Source organism: Nerophis lumbriciformis, linkage group LG24 (assembly GCF_033978685.3).
Source record: "Nerophis lumbriciformis linkage group LG24, RoL_Nlum_v2.1, whole genome shotgun sequence".
Lineage (NCBI taxonomy): Eukaryota > Metazoa > Chordata > Actinopteri > Syngnathiformes > Syngnathidae > Nerophis > Nerophis lumbriciformis.
In genome coordinates this window covers 17,557,821-17,580,000 of record NC_084571.2, presented here as the reverse complement: position 1 = coordinate 17,580,000, position 22,180 = coordinate 17,557,821, and the positions used below count along the sequence as shown (strand labels likewise).

The 22,180-nt window shown below is 40.1% G+C and overlaps 2 protein-coding genes across 4 annotated transcripts in view; both read left to right on the top strand.

Annotated features, from left to right (window-relative positions):
- sec23a (Sec23 homolog A, coat complex II component) overlaps positions 1–6,193 on the top strand; it is a 30,415-nt gene extending 24,222 nt beyond the window's left edge. For 2 of the 3 annotated variants that reach the window (XM_061981711.2, XM_061981710.2), the window contains exons 19-20: positions 3,290–3,358; positions 3,425–6,193. In XM_061981711.2, coding sequence (XP_061837695.1) covers positions 3,290–3,314 — 25 coding nt within the window. In that variant the 3' untranslated portion in view covers positions 3,315–3,358; positions 3,425–6,193. The remainder of the gene's footprint in view (positions 1–3,289; positions 3,359–3,424) is intronic. The other variant, XR_012051149.1, reaches the window with a different exon arrangement.
- clec14a (C-type lectin domain containing 14A) lies at positions 6,118–21,855 on the top strand. The gene is made up of 2 exons (XM_061981712.2): positions 6,118–6,252; positions 20,441–21,855. The coding sequence occupies exon 2, from the start codon at positions 20,462–20,464 to the stop codon at positions 21,725–21,727; it is 1,266 nt and encodes a 421-aa protein (XP_061837696.2). The 5' UTR covers positions 6,118–6,252; positions 20,441–20,461; the 3' UTR covers positions 21,728–21,855.
- The last annotated feature ends 325 nt before the right edge of the window (positions 21,856–22,180 follow it).

Genomic DNA, 22,180 nt, shown 5'->3' with positions numbered 1-22,180 from the left:
TCTGGATTGGCAGACCAGGGTGGTGGTTCCTCTCTTTAAGAAGGGAAACCGGAGGGTGTATTCCAACTATCGTGGGATCGCACTCCTCAGCCTTCACGGTAAGGTTTATTCAGGTGTACTCGAGAGGAGGCTATGCCGGATAGTCGAACCTCGGATTCAGGAGGAACAGTGTGGTTTTCGTCCTGGTAGTGGAACTGTGGACCAGATCTATACTCTCGGCAGGGTCCTTGAGAGTGCATGGGAGTTTGCCCAACCAGTCTACATGTGCTTTGTGGACTTGGAGAAGGCATTCGACCGTGTCCCTCGGGAAGTCCTGTGGGGAGTGCTCAGAGAGTATGGGGTATAGGACTGTTTGATTGTGGCGGTCCGCTCCCTGTACGATCAGTGTCAGAGCTTGGTCCGCATTGCCGGCAGTAAGTCGGACACGTTTCCAGTGAGGGTTGAACCCCGCCAAGGCTGCCCTTTGTCACCGATTCTGTTCATAACTTTTATGGACAGAATTTCTAGGCGCAGTCAAGGTGTTGAGGGGATCCGGTTTGGTGGCTGCAGGATTAGGTCTCTGCTTTTTGCAGATGATGTGGTCCTGATGGCTTCATCTGGCCAGGATCTTCAGCTCTCACTGGATCGGTTCGCAGCCGAGTGTGAAGCTACTGGGATGAGAATCAGCACCTCCCTTGTCCTAGTCCATGGTTCTCGCCCGGAAAAGGGTGGAGTGCCATCTCCGGGTTGGGGAGGAGACCCTACCCCAAGTGGAGGAGTTCAAGTACCTAGGAGTCTTGTTCACGAGTGAGGGAAGAGTGGATCGTGAGATCGACAGGCGGATCGGTGCAGCGTCTTCAGTAAAGCGGGCGCTGTATCGATCCGTTGTGGTGAAGAAGGTGCTGAGCCGGGCTCTGAGCTCTCAATTTACCGGTCGATCTACGTTCCCATCGTCACCTATGGTCATGAGCTTTGGGTTATGACCGAAAGGACAAGATCACGGGTACAAGCAGCCGAAATTAGTTTCCTCTGCCGGGTGGCGGGGCTCTCCCCTTCACTCGGCGGTTATATATGGTGCCTCACTTAGGAAAGTCTGGGCTTCCCTGCTTAGGCTGCTGCCCCCGCGACCCGACCTCGGATAAGTGGAAGAAGATGGATGGATGGATAATAATGATGGTGATAATAAAGATCATCATAATGATGATGTTGATAATAAAGATCATCATAATGATGATGTTATAATAAAGATCTTCATAATGATGATGGTGATAATAAAGATCATCATAATAATGATAATGCTGATAATAAAGATCATCGAAATAATGATGATGGTGACAATAAAGATCATAATGATGATGGTGATAATAAAGATCATAATGATGATGGTGATAATAAAGATCATCATAATGATGATGGTTATAATAAAGATCATCATAATGATGATGGTGATAATAGAGATAATCATAATGATGATGTGATAATAAAGATCATCATAATAGTAATGATGTGATAATAAAGATCATCATAATGATGATGGTGATAATAAAGATCATAATAATGATTATGGTGATAATAAAGATCATCATAATGATGATGGTGATAATAGAGATCATCATAATGATGATGGTGATAATAAAGATCATAATAATGATGGTGATAATAAAGATCATCATAATGTGTTTAATAAAGATCATCATAATGATGATGGTGATAATAAATATAATGATGGTGATAATTAAAATCATTATAATAATGATGTGATAATAAAGATTATTATAATGATGATGGTGATAATAAAGATCATCATAATGATAATGTGATAATAAAGATCATCATAATAATAATGATGTGATAATAAAGATCATCATATTAATAATGATGTGATAAAGATCATCATGATAATGATGATGGTGATAAAGATCATCATGATAATGATGATGGTGATAATAAAGATCATCATGATAATGATGTGATAAAGATGATCATAATAATAATGATGTGATAATACAGATCATCATAATAATGATGGTGATAATAAAGCTCAACATGATGATGATAATAATAAATATAAGGATTGATAATGATGAATACAATGATTGATGATAATGAATTTAATGATGATGGTGATGATAAAGATCATCATAATGATGATGGTGATAATAAAGATAATCATAATAATGATGGTGATAATAAAGATCATCATGATGATGTGATCATAAAGATCATCATAATAATGATGGTGATAAAGATTATCATAATGATGATGGTGATAATAAAGATCATCATAATAATGATGGTGATAAAAAAAGATCATCATAATGGTGGTAATAAAGATCATCATAATAATGATGATGGTGATAATAAAGATCATCATAATGATGATGGTGATAATAAAGATCATGATGATGATGATGATGATGATAATCAAGATCATCAATAATGATGGTGATAATAAAGATCATCATAATGATGATGATGGTGATAATAAAGATCATCATAATGATGATGGTGATAATAAAGATCATCATAATAATGATGGTGATAAAGATCATCATAATATTCATGGTGATAATAAAGATCATCATAATGATGATGGTGATAATAAAGATCATCATAATAATGATGGTGATAATAAAGATCATCATAATATTCATGGTGATAATAAAGATCATCATAATGATGATGGTGATAATAAAGATCATCATAATGATGATGGTGATAATAAAGATCATTATAATGATGATGGTGATAAAGATAATCATAATAATGATGGTGATAATAAAGATCATCATAATGATGATGTGATCATAAAGATCATCATAATAATGATGTTGATAATAAAGATCATCATGATGATGGTGATAATAAAGATCATCATAATAATGATGGTGATAAAAAAGATCATCATAATAATGGTGATGATGATGATAATCAAGATCATCAATAATGATGGTGATAATAAAGATCATCATAATGATGATGATGGTGATAATAAAGATCGTAATGATGATGGTGATAATAAAGATCATCATAATATTCATGGTGATAATAAAGATCATCATAATGATGATGGTGATAATAAAGATCATCATAATGATGATGGTGATAATAAAGATTATCATAATGACCCCAAAAGTGACAAGCGGTGGGAAATGGATGGATGGATGGATAATGATGATGATGATGAGAATAAAGATCATCATAATAATGATGATGGTGATAATAAAGATCATCATAATGATGATGATGATGATGATAAACATCATCGTAATGATGATGATGATCTTAATGATGATGATGATGATTTCAGGCTCGCTTCCTGCTGTCCAAGGTGAATCCGTCACAGACACACAACAACATGTATGCGTGGGGGGGCCAGGTGAGTGGGCGGAGCATGCACTTGATTTCATTTTTGACCCTCTGCTGAGACTTATCTTTTCATCAGGAGGCGGGATCTGCCATCCTGACAGATGATGTCAGCCTGCAGGTGTTCATGGACCACCTGAAGAAGCTGGCCGTGTCCAGCGCCGCCTGACCACCTCCATCCATCCATGGATGATGATGTTATCCTGCAGGTGTTCATGGACCACCTGAAGAAGCTGCCCGTGTCCAGCGCCGCCTGACCACCTCCATCCATCCATGGATGATGATGTCATCCTGCAGGTGTTCATGAACCACCTGAAGAAGCTGCCACCTTCATCCATCCATGGATGATGACGTCATCCTGCAGGTGTTCATGGACCACCTGAAGAAGCTGCCTCCTTCATCCACGGATGATGATGTCAGCCTGCAGGTGTTCAAGGACCACCTGAAGAAGCTGCCACCTTCATCCATCAATGGATGATGATGTTCTCCTGCAGGTGTTCATGGACCACCTGAAGAAGCTGCCACCTTCATTCAGCCATGGATGATGATGTCAGCCTGCAGGTGTTCATGGATCACCTGAAGAAGCTGCCTCCTTCATCCATGGATGATGATGTCAGCCTGCAGGTGTTAATGGACCACCTGAAGAAGCTGCCACCTTCATCCATCCATGGATGATGTCATCCTGCAGGTGTTCATGGACCACCTGAAGAAGCTGCCACCTTCATCCATGGATGGATGATGATGTCATCCTGCAGGTGTTCATGGACCACCTGAAGAAGCTGCCCGTTTCATCCATGGATGATGATGTCAGCCTGCAGGTGTTCATGAACCACCTGAAGAAGCTGCCTCCTTCATCCACGGATGATGATGTCAGCCTGCAGGTGTTCAAGGACCACCTGAAGAAGCTGCCACCTTCATCCATCAATGGATGATGATGTTCTCCTGCAGGTGTTCATGGACCACCTGAAGAAGCTGCCACCTTCATCCATCAATGGATGATGATGTTCTCCTGCAGGTGTTCATGGACCACCTGAAGAAGCTGCCACCTTCATCCATCAATGGATGATGATGTTCTCCTGCAGGTGTTCATGGACCACCTGAAGAAGCTGCCACCTTCATCCAGCCATGGATGATGATGTCAGCCTGCAGGTGTTCATGGATCACCTGAAGAAGCTGCCTCCTTCATCCATGGATGATGATGTCAGCCTGCAGGCGTTAATGGACCACCTGAAGAAGCTGCCACCTTCATCCATCCATGGATGATGTCATCCTGCAGGTGTTCATGGACCACCTGAAGAAGCTGCCACCTTCATCCATGGATGGATGATGATGTCATCCTGCAGGTGTTCATGGACCACCTGAAGAAGCTGCCCTTTTCATCCATGGATGATGATGTCAGCATGCAGGTGTTCATGGATCACCTGAAGAAGCTGCCACCTTCATCCATGGATGGATGATGACGTCATCCTGCAGGTGTTCGTGGACCACCTGAAGAAGCTGCCCCCTTCATCCATGGATGATAATGTCAGCCTGCAGGTGTTCATGGACCACCTGAAGAAGCTGACACCTTCATCCATCCATGGATGATGATGTCATCCTGCAGGTGTTCATTGACCACCTGAAGAAGCTGCCACCTTCATCCATGAATGGATGATGACGTCATCCTGCAGGTGTTCATGAACCACCTGAAGAAGCTTCCCACTTCATCCATGGATGATGATGTCAGCCTGCAGGTGTTCATGGACTACCTGAAGAAGCTGACATCTTCATCCATCCATGGATGAAGATGTCATCCTGCAGGTGTTCATGGACCACCTGAAGAAGCTGACACCTTCATCCATCCATGGATGATGATGTCATCCTGCAGGTGTTCATTGACCACCTGAAGAAGCTGCCACCTTCATCCATGAATGGATGATGACGTCATCCTGCAGGTGTTCATGAACCACCTGAAGAAGCTGCCCACTTCATCCATGGATGATAATGTCAGCCTGCAGGTGTTCATGGACTACCTGAAGAAGCTGACATCTTCATCCATCCATGGATGAAGATGTCATCCTGCAGGTGTTCATGGACCACCTGAAGAAGCTGACACCTTCATCCATCCATGGATGAAGATGTCATCCTGCAGGTGTTCATGGACCACCTGAAGAAGCTGACACCTTCATCCTTCCATCTGCTGGTCACACGTGACCCATCCCCCACTGACGGCCATCTTCTTTTCATCCCTTTTCTTGTCAAACTTTTGTCTCTGCCCGTGTTGCCATGGTGACATCGGGCCTCCCTGAGGGTTGCCATGGTAACGTTACAGTCATGTGACCAGACAAAGTGTGGCTCGTAGATAAGACAAAGATCAGGAAGGGACCCTCCAAAATAAAAAGCATGTATGTCGTTACTATGACAACAGCACAATATCCCTCCCACAACCTTCTCACTTCCTCTCTTTCTTTAAACACTTCCTGCAGGAAACAGGAACTGTCTGGGTCTCCATGCCATTCAGCGTGTGTGTGTGTGTGTGTGTGTGTGTGTGTGTGTGTGTGTGTGTGTGTGTGTGTGTGTGTGTGTGTGTGTGTGTGTGTGTGTGTGTGTGTGTGTGTGTGTGTGTGTGTGTGTGTGAGTGTGTGTGTGTGTGTGTGGAATGTGTCTGACACACACACACAGACACACACACGTCCTATCAGTATTTATCCTGTGTGTGTGTGTTTATGACACACACACATGACATGTCAACAACAACAACAAATGTACAAATTGTATTCTTACTACTTTCAAGTGCCCACTTGGAAAGAAAAGATGGCAGCGGAAGGAAAGGCGGAAGTCATGTGACTAAATAAATGACCACAACACACTTCCTGTCCTGTTCTGTCACCGCACACCACACTCTTTTACATCTGCTGCTACTGCAAGGTATGTACTTTTATATACATATTTCTACTGCAAGATATGTACTTTTATATACTATCTTCTACTGCAAGGTATGTACTTTTATATACATATAAATTCTATCATCTACTGCAAGGTATGTACTTTTATATACTATCTTCTACTGCAAGGTATGCACTTTTATATACATATATATACTATCATCTACTCCAAGGTATGTACTTTTATATACATATATGTACTATCTTCTACAGCAAGGTATGTACTTTTATATACATATATATATATATATATATATATACTATCTACTGCAAGGTATGTACTTTTATATACATATATATACTATCTTTTACTGCAAGGTATGTACTTTTATATACATATATATACTATCTTCTACTGCAAGGTATGTACTTTTATATACATATATATATATATATATATATACTACCTTCTACTGCAAGGTAAATATATTTTATATATATATATATACTATATTCTACTTCAAGGTAAATACTTGTATATATATATATAAATAATAAATGATAAATGGGTTGTACTTGTATAGCGCTTTTCTACCTTCAAGGTACTCAAAGCGCTTTGACACTACTTCCACATTTACCCATTCACACACACATTCACACACTGATGGAGGGAGCTGCCATGCAAGGCGCTAACCAGCACCCATCAGGAGCAAGGGTGAAGTGTCTTGCCCAGGACACAACGGACATGACGAGGTTGGTACTAGGTGGGGATTGAACCAGGGACCCTCAGGTCACGCACGGCCACTCTTCCACTGCGCCGATATATATATATATATATATATACATACACTACTACTGCAAGTTATGTACTTTCATGTATACTATCTTCTGCAAGTTATGTACTTTATATATACTATATTCTACTGCAAGTTATGTACTTTTATATATATATATATATATATATATATATATATATACTATCTTCTACTGCAAGTTATGTACTTTTGTATATATACAGCTATATATATATATATATATATATACAGGTATATGTATGTATATATATATATATATATATATATATATATATATATATATATATATATATATATACTATCTTCTACTGCAAGTTATGTACTTTTATATGTATGTACGTATATATATATATATATATATACTATCTTCTACTGCAAGCTATGTACTTTTATATATACTATATTCTACTGCAAGTTATGTACTTTTATATGTATGTACGTATATATATATATATATATATATATATATATATATATATATATATGTATGTACATATATATATACTATCTTCTACTGCAAGTTATGTACTTTTATATATATATACAGGTATATGTATATATATATATATATATATATATATATATATATATACTATCTTCTACTGCAAGTTATGTACTTTTATATATATATACAGGTATATGTATATATATATATATATATATATATATATATATATACTATCTTCTACTGCAAGGTATGTACTTTTGTATGTACTATCTTCTACTGCAAGTTATTTACTTTTATATGTACTATATTCTACTGCAAGGTTTGCACTTTTATATATACTATTTTCTCCTGCAAGTTATGTACTTTTATATGTACTATATTCTACTGCAAGTTATGAACTTTTATAAATACTATCTTCTACTGTAAATTATGTACTTTTATAAATACTATCTTCTACTGTAAGTTATGTACTTATATATACTATCTTCTACTGCAAGTTATGTACTTTTATATATACTATCTTCTACTGCAAGTTATGTACTTTTATATATATATATATATATATATATATATATATATATATATATATATATATATATATATATATACTATCTTCTACTGCATGGTAAGCTACTGCAAGTTATGTACTTTTATATTTACTATATTCTACTGCAAGTTATGTACCGGTACTTTTATACGTACGATCTTCTACTCCAAGGTACATATTTTTATATATACTATCTTTTACTCCAAGGTACATACTTTTATATATACTATCTTCTACTCCAAGGTACATACTTTTATATATACTATCTTCTACTGCAAGGTACATACTTTTTTACATACTTTTATATATACTATCTTCTACTCCAAGGTACATACTTTTATACATACTTTTATATATACTATCTTCTACTCCAAGGTACATACTTTCATACATTTATATATATACTATATTCTACTCCAAGGTACATACTTTTATACATACCGTACTTTTATATATACTATCTTCTACTCCAAGGTACATACTTTTATATATATATATACTATCTTCTACTGCAAGGTACATACTTTTATATATACTCTCTTCTACTCCAAGGTACATATTTTTATATATACTATCTTCTACTCCAAGGTACATACTTTTATACATACTTTTATATATACTATCTTCTACTCCAAGGTAAATACTTTTATACATACTTTTATATAAACTATCTTCTACTCCAAGGTTCATACTGTCATACATTTATATATATACTATATTGTACTCCAAGGTACATACTTTTTATATACTATCTTCTACTCCAAGGTAAATACTTTTATATATACTATCTTCTACTCCAAGGTACATACTTTTATACATACTTTTATATATACTATCTTCTACTCCAAGGTAAATACTTTTATATATACTATCTTGTACTGCAAGTTATGTACTTTTATATGTACTATCTTTTACTGCAAGGTATGTACTTTTATACATACTTTTATATATATTATCTTCTACTCCAAGGTAAATACTTTTATGTATACTATATTCTACTCCAAGATACATACTTTTACACATACTTTTTTATATATACTATCTTCTACTCCAAGGTACATACTTGTATACATACTTTTATATATACTATCTTCTACTCCAAGGTACATACTTTTATATATATACTATATTCTACTCAAATGTACATACTTTTATAAATACTATTGTATCTTCTACTCCAAGGTACATACTTTTATAAATAATATCTTATCTTCTACTCCAAAGTAAATACTTTTATCAAATATGTGAATCTTGCAACAGAAAAATCATATGACATGCAATCATGTGACATGCAATCATATATTACATCACCTGACATATTATGTGACATGCAATCATGTGACATGCAACCATATATTACATCACCTGACATGAAATCATGTGACATGCAATCATATATTACATCACCTGACATGCAATCATGTGACATGCTATCATATATTACATCACCTAACATGCAATCATGTGACATGCAATCATATATTACATCACCTGGCATGCAATCATGTGACATGCAATCATATATTACATCACCTGGCATGCAATCTTGTGACATGCAATCATATATTACATCACCTGACATATCATGTGACATGCAATCATGTGACATGCAATCATATATTACATCACCTTACATATCATGTGACATGCAATCATATATTACATCACCTGGCATGCAATCATGTGACATGCAATCATATATTACATCACCTGGCATGCAATCATGTGACATGCAATCATATATTACATCACCTGACATATCATGTGACATGCAATCATGTGACATGCAATCATATATTACATCACCTTACATATCATGTGACATGCAATCATATATTACATCACCTGGCATGCAATCATGTGACATGCAATCATATATTACATCACCTGGCATGCAATCTTGTGACATGCAATCATATATTACATCACCTGACATATCATGTGACATGCAATCATGTGACATGCAATCATATATTACATCACCTTACATATCATGTGACATGCAATCATATATTACATCACCTGACATGCAATCATGTGACATTCAATCATATATTACATCACCTGACATGCAATCATGTGACATGCAATCATATATTACATCACCTGACATATCATGTGACATGCAACTCTAACCCATGAAATCACATACCATGAAATCACATGACATGCAATCAAATGTATTATCACATGCCATGAAATCATGTTACATGAAATCACATGCCATGAAATCTAATGACATGAAATCTTGTGACATGAAATCCCTTGACATAAAATCACATGACATGACATGAAATCACATGACATAAATTCACATGATATGAAATCTAATGACATGAAATCACATGACATGACATGAAATCACATGACATAAATTCACATGATTTGAAATCTAATGACATGAAATCACATGACATAAAATCACATGGCGTGAAATCCCATAGCATGAAATTACATGACATAAATTCACATAATATGAAATCTAGTGACATGAAATCACATGACATAAATACATATGATATGAAATCTAGTGACATGAAATCTCGTGACATGAAATCAAATGTATTATCACATGCCATGAAATCACATGACATGACATGACATGAAATCACATGACATAAATTCACATGATATGAAATCTAATGACATGAAATCCCATGACATAAAATCACATGACATGGAATCACCTGTCAGGAAATCACATGTCAGGAAATCACATGACATGAAATCACAGGATATGAAATCCCATGACATGAAATCTCGTGACATGAAATCAAATGTATTATCACATGCCATGAAAACCCATGGCATGAAATCACATGACATGACATGAAATCACATGACAAGAAATCACATGACATAAATTCACATGATATGAAATCTAATGACATGAAATCTTGTGACATGAAATCCCATGACATAAAATCACATGACATGGAATCACCTGTCAGGAAATCACATGACACAAAATCACATGACATGAAATAACAGGATATGAAATCCCATGACATGAAATCACAGGACATGAAAACAGATGACATGAAATCACGTGACATGAAATCCCATGACATAAAATCCCATGACATGAAATCACAGGACATGAAATCACATGACATGAAATCACCTGGCATGAAAGCACCTGACATGAAATCACATGACATGCAATCACAAGCCCTAAAATCACATGACAGGAAAGTGATTACTTGAAATGACATCACATACATGAAATCACCTGATATGAAATCAAATGACATGAAACTACATGACATGAAATCACATGTCATAAAATCACCTGTCATGAAATCACATGACATGAAATCACCTAACATGAAATCACATGACACGCAATCCCATGACTTAAAATCACATGATATGAAATCAAATGACATGAAACAACATGACATGAAATCACATGACATAAAATCACCTGTCATGAAATCACATGAAATGAAATCACATGACATGAAATCACCTAACATGAAATCTATAATTCACCGTTGCTGCCCACTGCTCCCCTCACTTCCCAGGGGGTGATCAACGGTGATGGGTCAAATGCAGAGAATAATTTTGCCACACCTAGTGTGTGTGTGACAATCATTGGTACTTTAACTTTAACATGGAATAAAATCACCTGTCATGAAATCCCAAGAAATGAAATCACATGACATGAAATCACATGCCATGAAATCACATGACATGAAATCACCTAACATGAAATCACATGACATGCAATCAAATGTATTATCACATGGCATGAAATTCCATGGTGTGAAATCACATGACATAAATTCACATGATATGAAATCTAGTGACAGGAAATCTCGTGACATGAAATCACATGCCATGAAATCACCTAACATGAAATCACATGACATGCAATCAAATGTATTATCACATGGCATGAAATCACATGGCATGAAATCCCATGGCGTGAAATCACATGACATAAATTCACATGATATGAAATCTAGTGACAGGAAATCTTGTGACATGAAATCACATGACATGCAATCAAATGTATTATCACATGGCATGAAATCCCATGGCATGAAATCCCATGACATGAAATCACATGATATGAAATCACATGACATAAATTCACATATGAAATCTAATGACCTGAAATCTCGTGACATGAAATCCCATGACATAAAATCACTTAACATGAAATCACATGACACGCAATCCCATGACTTAAAATCACATGATATGAAATCAAATGACATGAAACAACATGACATGAAATCACATGACATAAAATCACCTGTCATGAAATCACATGAAATGAAATCACATTAAATGAAATCACATGACATGAAATCACCTAACATGAAATCTATAATTCCCGGGCGCGGCCACCGTTGCTGCCCACTGCTCCCCTCACTTCCCAGGGGGTGATCAACGGTGATGGGTCAAATGCAGAGAATAATTTTGCCACACCTAGTGTGTGTGTGACAATCATTGTTACTTTAACTTTAACATGGAATAAAATCACCTGTCATGAAATCACATGCCATGAAATCACATGCCATGAAATCACCTAACATGAAATCACATGACATGCAATCAAATGTATTATCACATGGCATGAAATCCCATGGCGTGAAATCACATGACATAAATTCACATGATATGAAATCTAGTGACAGGAAATCTCGTGACATGAAATCACATGCCATGAAATCACCTAACATGAAATCACATGACATGCAATCAAATGTATTATCACATGGCATGAAATCACATGGCATGAAATCCCATGGCGTGAAATCACATGACATAAATTCACATGATATGAAATCTAGTGACAGGAAATCTTGTGACATGAAATCACATGACATGCAATCAAATGTATTATCACATGGCATGAAATCCCATGGCATGAAATCACATGACATGAAATCACATGATATGAAATCACATGACATAAATTCACATATGAAATCTAATGACATGAAATCTCGTGACATGAAATCCCATGACATAAAATCACATGACATGAAATCACATGTCATGGAATCACATGACACGAAATCACACAACATGAAATCACCTGACATGAATGTACATGACATGAAATCCCAGGACATGAAACCACATGACATGAAATCCCATATCATAAAATCACCTGTCATGAAATCCCAAGACATGAAATCCCATGACATGGAATCACATGGCACGAAATGCCATGACACGAAATCACATTTCATGAAATCACAGGACATGAAATCACATGACATGAAATCCCATGACATGAAATCACATGTCATGAAATCACATGACATGAATTCACATGACATGAAATCACATGGCACGAAATGCCATGACACGAAAACCCATGACATGAAATCCCATGACATGAAACCAGATGACGTGAAATCACAGACATAAAATCACATGACATGAAATCTCATGACATGGGTTATACTTGTATTAGTTAGGGCGGCATGGCGTAGTGGGTAGAGCAACCGTGTCAGAAACCTGAGGGTTGCAGGTTCGCTCCCCGCCTCTTACCATTCAAAAATCGCTGCCGTTGTGTCCTTGGGCGGGACACTTCACCCTTTGCCCCCGGTGCCACTCACACCGGTGAATTGAATGATAGGTGGTGGTCGGAGGGGCCGTTGGCGCAAAAATTGCAGCCACGCTTCCGTCAGTCTACCCCAGGGCAGCTGTGGCTATGAAAGTAGCTTACCACCACCAGGTGTGAATGATTGATGGGTTCTACATGTAAAGCGACTTTGGGTACTTAGAAAAGCGCTATATAAATCCCAGTTATTATTATTATTATTATTATAGCGCTTTTCTACCTTCAAGGTACTCAAAGCGCTTTGACAGTATTACCACATTCACCCATTCACACACACATTCACACACTGATGGCGTGTGAAATCACAAGACCTAAAATCACATGACATGAAATCACATGACATGAGATTTCATGTCAAGTGATTACTTGACACTCGGGTGAAGAGAGGAGCGTAGCTTTCTACCGATCACCACCTGGTGGTGAGTTGGCTGCGATGGTGGGGGAGGATGCCGGACAGACCTGGCAGGCCCAAACGCATTGTGAGGGTCTGCTGGGAACGTCTAGCAAAGTCTCCTGTCAGAGAGAGTTTCAATTCCCGCCTCCGGAAGAACTTTGAACTTGTCACGAGGGAGGTGCTGGACATTGAGTCCGAGTGGACCATGTTCCGCACCTCTATTGTCGAGGCGATTGATTGAAGCTGTGGCCGCAAGGTATTTGGTGCCTGTCGTGGTGGTAATCCTAGAACCCGCTGGTGGACACCAGCGGTGAGGGATGCCGTCAAGCTGAAGAAAGAGTCCTATCGGGTTCTTTTGACTCATAGGACTCCGGAGGCAGCCGACAGGTACCGACGGGCCAAGCGGTGTGCGGCTTCAGCGGTCGTGGAGGCAAAAATTCGGACATGGGAGGACTTCGGAGAAGCCATGGAAAACGACTTCCGGACAGCTTCGAAGCGATTCTGGACCACCATCCGCCGCCTCAGGAAGGGCAAGCAGTGCACTGTCAACACTGTGTATGGTGAGGATGGTGTTCTGCTGACCTCGACTGTGCATGTTGTGGATCAGTGGAGAGAATACTTCGAAGACCTCCTTAATCCCACCAACACGTCTTCCTATGAGGAAGCAGTTCCTGGGGAATCTGTGGTGGGCTGTCCTATTTCTGGGGCTGAGATTGCTGAGGTAGTTAAAAAGCTCCTCGGTGGCAAGGCCCCGGGGGTAGATGAGATCCGCCCAGACTTCCTTAAGGCTCTGGATGCTGTGGGGTTGTCTTGGTTGACAAGACTCTGCAGCATCGCGTGGACATCGAGGGAGGTACCTCTGGATTGGCAGACCGAGGTGGTGGTTCCTCTCTTGAGGAAGGGGAACCGGAGGGTGTGTTCCAACTATCGTGGGATCACACTCCTCAGCCTTCCCGGTAAGGTCTATTCAGGTGTACTGGAGAGGAGGCTATGTCGGATAGTTGAACGTTGGATTCAGGAGGAACAGTGCGATTTTTGTCCTGGACGTGGAACTGTGGACCAGCTCTATACTCTCGGCAGGGTCTTTGAGGGTGCAGGGGAGTTTACCAGTTTACATGTGCTTTGTGGACTTGGAGAAGGCATTCGACCGTGTCCCTCGGAAAGTCCTGTGGGAAGTGCTCAGAGAATATGGGGTATCGCAGTGTTTTTCAACCTTTTTTAGAGATGAGGCACATTTTTTTCATTGAAAAAATCCGGAGGCACACCACCAGCAGAAATCATTACAAAAACGAAACTCAGTTGACAGTAAAAAGTCGTCGTCGCAATTGTTGTATATGATTTTAAACCATAACCAAGCATGCATCAATATAGCTCTTGTCTCAAAGTAGGTGTACTGTCACAAACTGTCACATCAAGCCATGACTTATTTTGAGTTTTTTGCTGTTTTCCTGTGTTGTGTTTTAGTTCTTGTCTTGCGGTCCTATTTTGGTGGCTTTTCCTGTTTAGTTGGTATTCTCCTGTACCATATCTTCCTTAAACGCTATTCCCCGCATCTACTTTGTTTTAGCAATCGAGACTATTGAAGTTGTTTTTAATCCTTCTTTGTGGGGACATGGTTGATTGTCATGTCATGTTCGGATGTACTTTGTGGACGCCGTCTTGGCTCCACAGTAAGTCTTTGCTGTCGTCCAGCATTCTGTTTTTGTTTACTTTGTTGCCAGTTCGGTTTTAGTTTCGTTCTGCATAGCTTTCCCTCAGCTTCAAAGCCTTTTCTTAGGGGCACTCACCTTTTGTGTATTTTTGGTTTAAGCATTAGATACGACGACAAACCCTTGTCGTCTCACACGACGTGTTCCCGACATCTACAAAGCAATTAACTACCGGCTGCCACCTACTGATATGGAAGAGTATTACACGGTTACGCTGCCGAGCTCTAGTCAGCACCAACACACAACGGCACATATTTTGCAGATTATGATTAGTGGTTGGAAAAAATATTTTTAACACAAATAGGTGAAATTACTAGAGATGTCTGATAATTGCTTTAATTTTTATTTATTTATTTATTTTTTGTCCTGTCCAGCTTCTCAGGCAAATCATATAGTTGATGGAGATGCCCATAGCGGCTGTTCAGATTTACTTGACAAAAGAGAAGTGTAGGATACTTCTCTTGTTGCCTTATTTGTATTTGACTTTATTAAATGTATTTATATTATCATTTGGTGCAGCCGGGCCGGAGCAGGAGGGGATAGAAAGAGAAAAAAAGGAAGACAGAGGGGGAAATTGTGGGGACAAGAGGGGGACTAGACAGAGAGACAAAAACAACAACAGCAAACACAACAACAACAACAACAACAATAGAGCAACATCAGCAAATACGACATGTACAAATATAATTGCTTTAAAATGTAATATCGGAAATAATCGGTATCGTTTTTTTAATTATTGTATCGTTTTTTGTTTGTTTGTTTTTTTATTAAATCAACATATAAAACACAAGATACACTTACAATTAGTGCACCAACCCAAAAAAACCTCCCTCCCCCATTTACACTCATTCACACAAAAGGGTTGTTTCTTTCTGTTATTAATATTCTGGTTCCTACATTATTTATCAATATATATCAATACAGTCTGCAAGGGATACAGTCCGTAAGCACGCATGATTGTGCGTGCTGCTGGTCCACTAATAGTACTAACCTTTAACAGTTAATTTTACTCATTTTCATTAATTACTAGTTTCTATGTAACTGTTTTTATATTGTTTTACTCTTTTTAATTAAAAAAAATGTTAAATTTATTTATCTTATTTTATTTTATTTTATTTTTTAAAAAGGACCTTATCTTCACCATACCTGGTTGTCCAAATTAGGCATAATGTGTTAATTCCACGACTGTATATATCAGTATCGGTTGATATCGGTATCGGTAATTAAAGAGTTGCACAATATCGGAATATCGGATATCAGCAAAAAGCCATTATCGGACATCCCTACAAATGTCATAATCTCCCACGGCACACCAGACTGCATCTCACGGCACACTAGTGTGCTGCGGCACAGTGGTTGAAAAACACTGGGGTATCGGACTGTCTGATTGTGGCGGTCCGCTCCCTGTACGATCAGTGTCAGAGCTTGGTCCGCATTGCCGGCAGTAAGTCGGACACGTTTCCAGTGAGGGTTGGACTCCGCCAAGGCTGCCCTTTGTCACCGATTCTGTTCATAACTTTTATGGACAGAATTACTAGGCGCAGTCAAGGCGTTGAGGGGATCCGGTTTGGTGGCTGCAGGATTAGGTCTCTGCTTTTTGCAGATGATGTGGTCCTGATGGCTTCATCTGGCCAGGATCTTCAGCTCTCACTGGATCGGTTCGCAGCCGAGTGTGAAGCGACTGGGATGAGAATCAGCACCTCCAAGTCCGAGTCCATGGTTCTCGTGGTGGAGTGCCATCTCCGGGTTGGGGAGGAGACCCTGCCCCAAGTGGAGGAGTTCAAGTACCTCGGAGTCTTGTTCACGAGTGAGGGAAGAGTGGATCGTGAGATCGACAGGCGGATCGGTGCGACGTCTTCAGTAATGCGGACGCTGTATCGATTCGTTGTGGTGAAGAAGGAATTGAGCCGGAAGGCAAAGCTCTCAATTTACCGGTCGATCTACGTTCCCATCCTCACCTATGGTCATGAGCTTTGGGTTATGACCGAAAGGACAAGATCACGGGTACAAGCGGCCGAAATGAGTTTCCTCCGCCGGTTGGTGGGGCTCTCCCTTAGAGATAGGGTGAGAAGCTCTGCCATCTGGGAGGAGCTCAAAGTAAAGCCGCTGCTCCTCCACATCGAGAGGAGCCAGATGAGGTGGTTCGGGCATCTGGTCAGGATGCCACCCGAACGCCTCCTTAGGGAGGTGTTTAGGGCACGTCCGACCGGTAAGAGGCCACGGGGAAGACCCAGGACATGTTGGGAAGACTATGTCTCCCGGCTGGCCTGGGAACGCCTCGGGATCCCTCGGGAAGAGCTGGACGAAGTGGCTGGGGAGAGGGAAGCCTCGGCTTCCCTGACCTTGGATAAGCGAAAGAAGATGGATGGATGGATGGTGATTACTTGAAATTAGAGATGTCCGAAAATACCGGACTGCCGATATTATCGGCCATTAAATGCTTTAAAATGTAATATCGGAAATGATCGGTATCTGTTTCAAAAAGTAAAATTTATGACTTTTTAAAACGCCGCTGTACGGAGTGGTACACAGACGTAGGGAGAAGTACAGAGCACCAATAAACCTTAAAGACACTGCCTTTGCGTGCCGGCCCAATCACATAATAAAAAGTTAAAATTAAAGTAACAATGATTGTCACACACACACTAGGTGTGGCGAAATTATTTTCTGCGTTTGACCCATCACCCTTGATCACCGCCTGGGAGATGAGGGGAGCAGTGGGCAACAGCGTTGGCCTACGGCTTTTCACACATACAAGTGAATGCCCTACATACTTGGTCAACAGCCATATAGGTCACACTGAGGGTGGCCGTAAAAACAACTTTAACACTGTTACAATTATGCGCCACACTGTCAACCCACACCAAACAAGAATGACAAACACATTTCGGGAGAACATCCGCACCGTAACACAACAGAACAAACACCCAGAACCCCTTGCAGCACTAACTCTTCCGGGACGCTACAATATACACCCCCCACTACCCCCCCCCCCCCCCACCTCAACCCCGCCCACCTCAACCTCCTCATGCTCTCTCATGGAGAGCATGTCCCAAATTCCAAGCTGCTGTTTTGAGGCATGTTAAAAAAAATAATGCACTTTGTGACTTCAATAATAAATATAGCATTGCCATGTTGGCATTTTTTTCCACAACTTGAGTTGATTTATTTTGGAAAACCTTGTTACATTGTTTAATGCATCCAGCGGGGCATCACAACAAAATTAGGCATAATAATGTGTTAATTCCACGACTGTTTATATCGGTATCAGTTGATATCGGAATCGGTAATTAAGAGTTGGACAATATCGGAATATCGGATATCGGCAAAAAAGCCATTATCGGACATCTGTACTTGAAATTAAATCCTTTGACATGAAATCACATGATAGGAAATCACATGACATGAAATCACATGACATGACCTCACATGACATGAAATCACATGTCATGAATTCTCGTGACATGAAATCACATGACAATGAATCACATGATATGAAATCACATGATATGAGATTGCATGTCAAGTGATAACTTGAAATGAAATCACATGTCATGAAATCCTGTGACATGAAATCACATGATATGGAATCACATGACATGAAATCACATCACCTAAATTCACATGGCATGAAATCACATGTCATGAAATCACATGATATGACATCACATGACATGAAATCACATGACATGTGAAATCACATGATATGAAATCCCATGTCATGAAATCCCATGACATGAAATCACATGATATGACATCACATGACATGACATTTCATGTCAAGTGATTACTTGAAATGAAATCACATGTCATGAAATCACATGATATGGAATCACATGGCATGAAATCACATGACATGAAATCAAATGATATGAAATCACATGACATGAAATAACATGACCTAAATTCACATGGCATGAAATCACATGCCATGAGATTTCATGTCAAGTGATTACTTGAAATGAGATCACATGGCATGAAATCACATGCCATGAGATTTCATGTCAAGTGATTACTTGAAATGAAACCACATGTCATGAAATCTTGTGACATGAAATCACATGACATGAAATCACATGTCATGAAATCCCGTGACATGAAATCACATGATATGGAATTACATGACATGAGATTTCATGTCAAGTGATTACTTGAAATTAAATCACATGTCATGAAATCCCGTGACATGAAATCACATGATATGGAATCACATGACCTAAATTCACATGGCATGAAATGACATGCCGTGAGATTTCATGTCAAGTGATTACTTGAAATGAAATCACATGTCATGAAATTCTGTGACATGAAATCACATGATATGAAATCACATGTCATGAAATCACACGACATGACTTCACATGACATGAAATCACATGACATGAAATCACATGATATGAAATCACATGACCTAAATTCACATGGCATGAAATGACATGCCATGACATTTCATGTCAAGTGATTACTTGAAATGAAATCACATGATATGAAATCACATGACATGAAATCACATGTCATGAAATCCCGTGACATGAAATCCCATGGCATGAAATCACATGACATGACATCACATGGCATGAAATCACATGACATGAAATCACATGACATGAAATCCTTTGGTAGAGAAGCCGAAGTTTAACAGAAACATTTGAGATTCGTACACTTAGTCAGTTCCCCTAGTTTACTGGTTGAAGTGGACGTGTCTTTAGCTAACATTGTTGTGCTTTTTAGCGCAGGGTGAGGAGTCAAATAATGACGCCGTTGCTCCGCTTCAGCTGGATCCAGCTTTGGACTGTCACCCGGGTCACCTGGATCATCTGGGTCACCTGGGTCACAAGCGTGTCGACAGGGTCGGAGCCGGAAGCGCTTTATGAGCTCCACCAATCAGAAGTACCCTTCGAGCGAGCCCAAGAGGAATGTCGACCCCACCAGCTCGCTACTTTTGCCACCCAGCAGGAGCTGGCCCAAATCCTGCACGTCTTGTCCAGTTCTGACCTGCAGCTGGCCCAAAGGCTTTTTTGGGTGGGGCTGAGGAAGGCCAAGAACCAGTGTGTGGTTCCCTCGCTGCCCCTCAGAGGCTTCAGGTGGACCTCGGATGGGCGTGCTGAGGTGCACCAGAGTCAATGGGTGGAGGAGCCGGAGCACACCTGCACATCAGTTCGCTGTGCGGCGCTGCTCACCCAGCAGGACCGCTCCACCGTCACCAAGTGGGGTCTGATCTCGCTGAGCTGCAAGACCCGCAACTCGTTCATCTGCAAGCTGGCCTCCAGAAGAGCTGACCCGGAATCCACCGGACAGGAAGTACTAGAACCCGCAACTCCAGAACATGCCCAGGCTGAAAAAAACAAACCGGCTGAACCAGAAAAATCAACACCAGAACCAGCTGAACCAGAAACACCAGTTCCAAAACTGGCTGAACCAGAACGAACTGGACCAGAAACATCTGCACCGAAACTGGATGAACCGGTATCTACTGATCCTGGACAAACAGCACCAGCAACAGGTGAGCCAAAACCAGCTGAACCAGAGCCAACAAAACCGACAAAAGACCAAGACATCAAATCCGGGTCTCGTCAGTGTCCTTGGCCCGTTGTCCCTGGAGCGCGCTTCCTCAGTCTGGACCCGGCCGAAAGCAGCAGAATCCAGGTGGACTGCTGGTCCCTGGTCCAACTGGACTTGTACTGTTTGGGCCCCCCCGCCATTTGGCGCCTGCCCAACGGCGCTGCCGCCAATCTGAGCTCAGTGTGCACGCCGTGTGGGCCCGGTTTTCTCAAAAATGACTCGGGGGAGTGCGTGGACGTGGACGAGTGCGTTGGTGCACATGAGTGCTCGCACGCGTGCATTAACACGGTGGGCTCGTACGCGTGCGAGTGCACGGACCGCGGCGGCCGACAGAACCCCGAGGACTCTGCAGCGTGTGCGCCCACAGAGACCGGCACTGCCGGTCCCTTTTCAGGCATCTTGGTGCCGGTGTTGGTGGCCCTGGCGGCGCTGGTGGTCCTGGTGACATCACTCTGAAGCAAATAAATATATCAAGTTATGATGTACTATATTATACATTTTTAAATGTCTTTAATAATCATGTTATGATTAACTATATTAGATATTTTTAAATGTTTTTTATAATAAACTTATGATGAACTATATTATACATTTGTGTATGTTTTTAATAATCATATTAGGTGGTAGCACTACACACAAGAGACCAGCAGGTGGTAGCACTTAAACAAGAGACCAGCAGGTGGTAGCACTACATACAAGAGACAATCAGGTGGTAGCACTACATACAAGAGACCAGCAGGTGGTAGCACTACATACAAGAGACCAGCAGGTGGTAGCACTACATACAAGAAACCAGCAGGTGGTAGCACTCGAACAAGAGACCAGCAGGTGGTAGCACTACATACAACAGATCAGCAGGTGGTAGCACTACAGACAACAGATGAGTAGGTGGTAGCACTAAACACAACA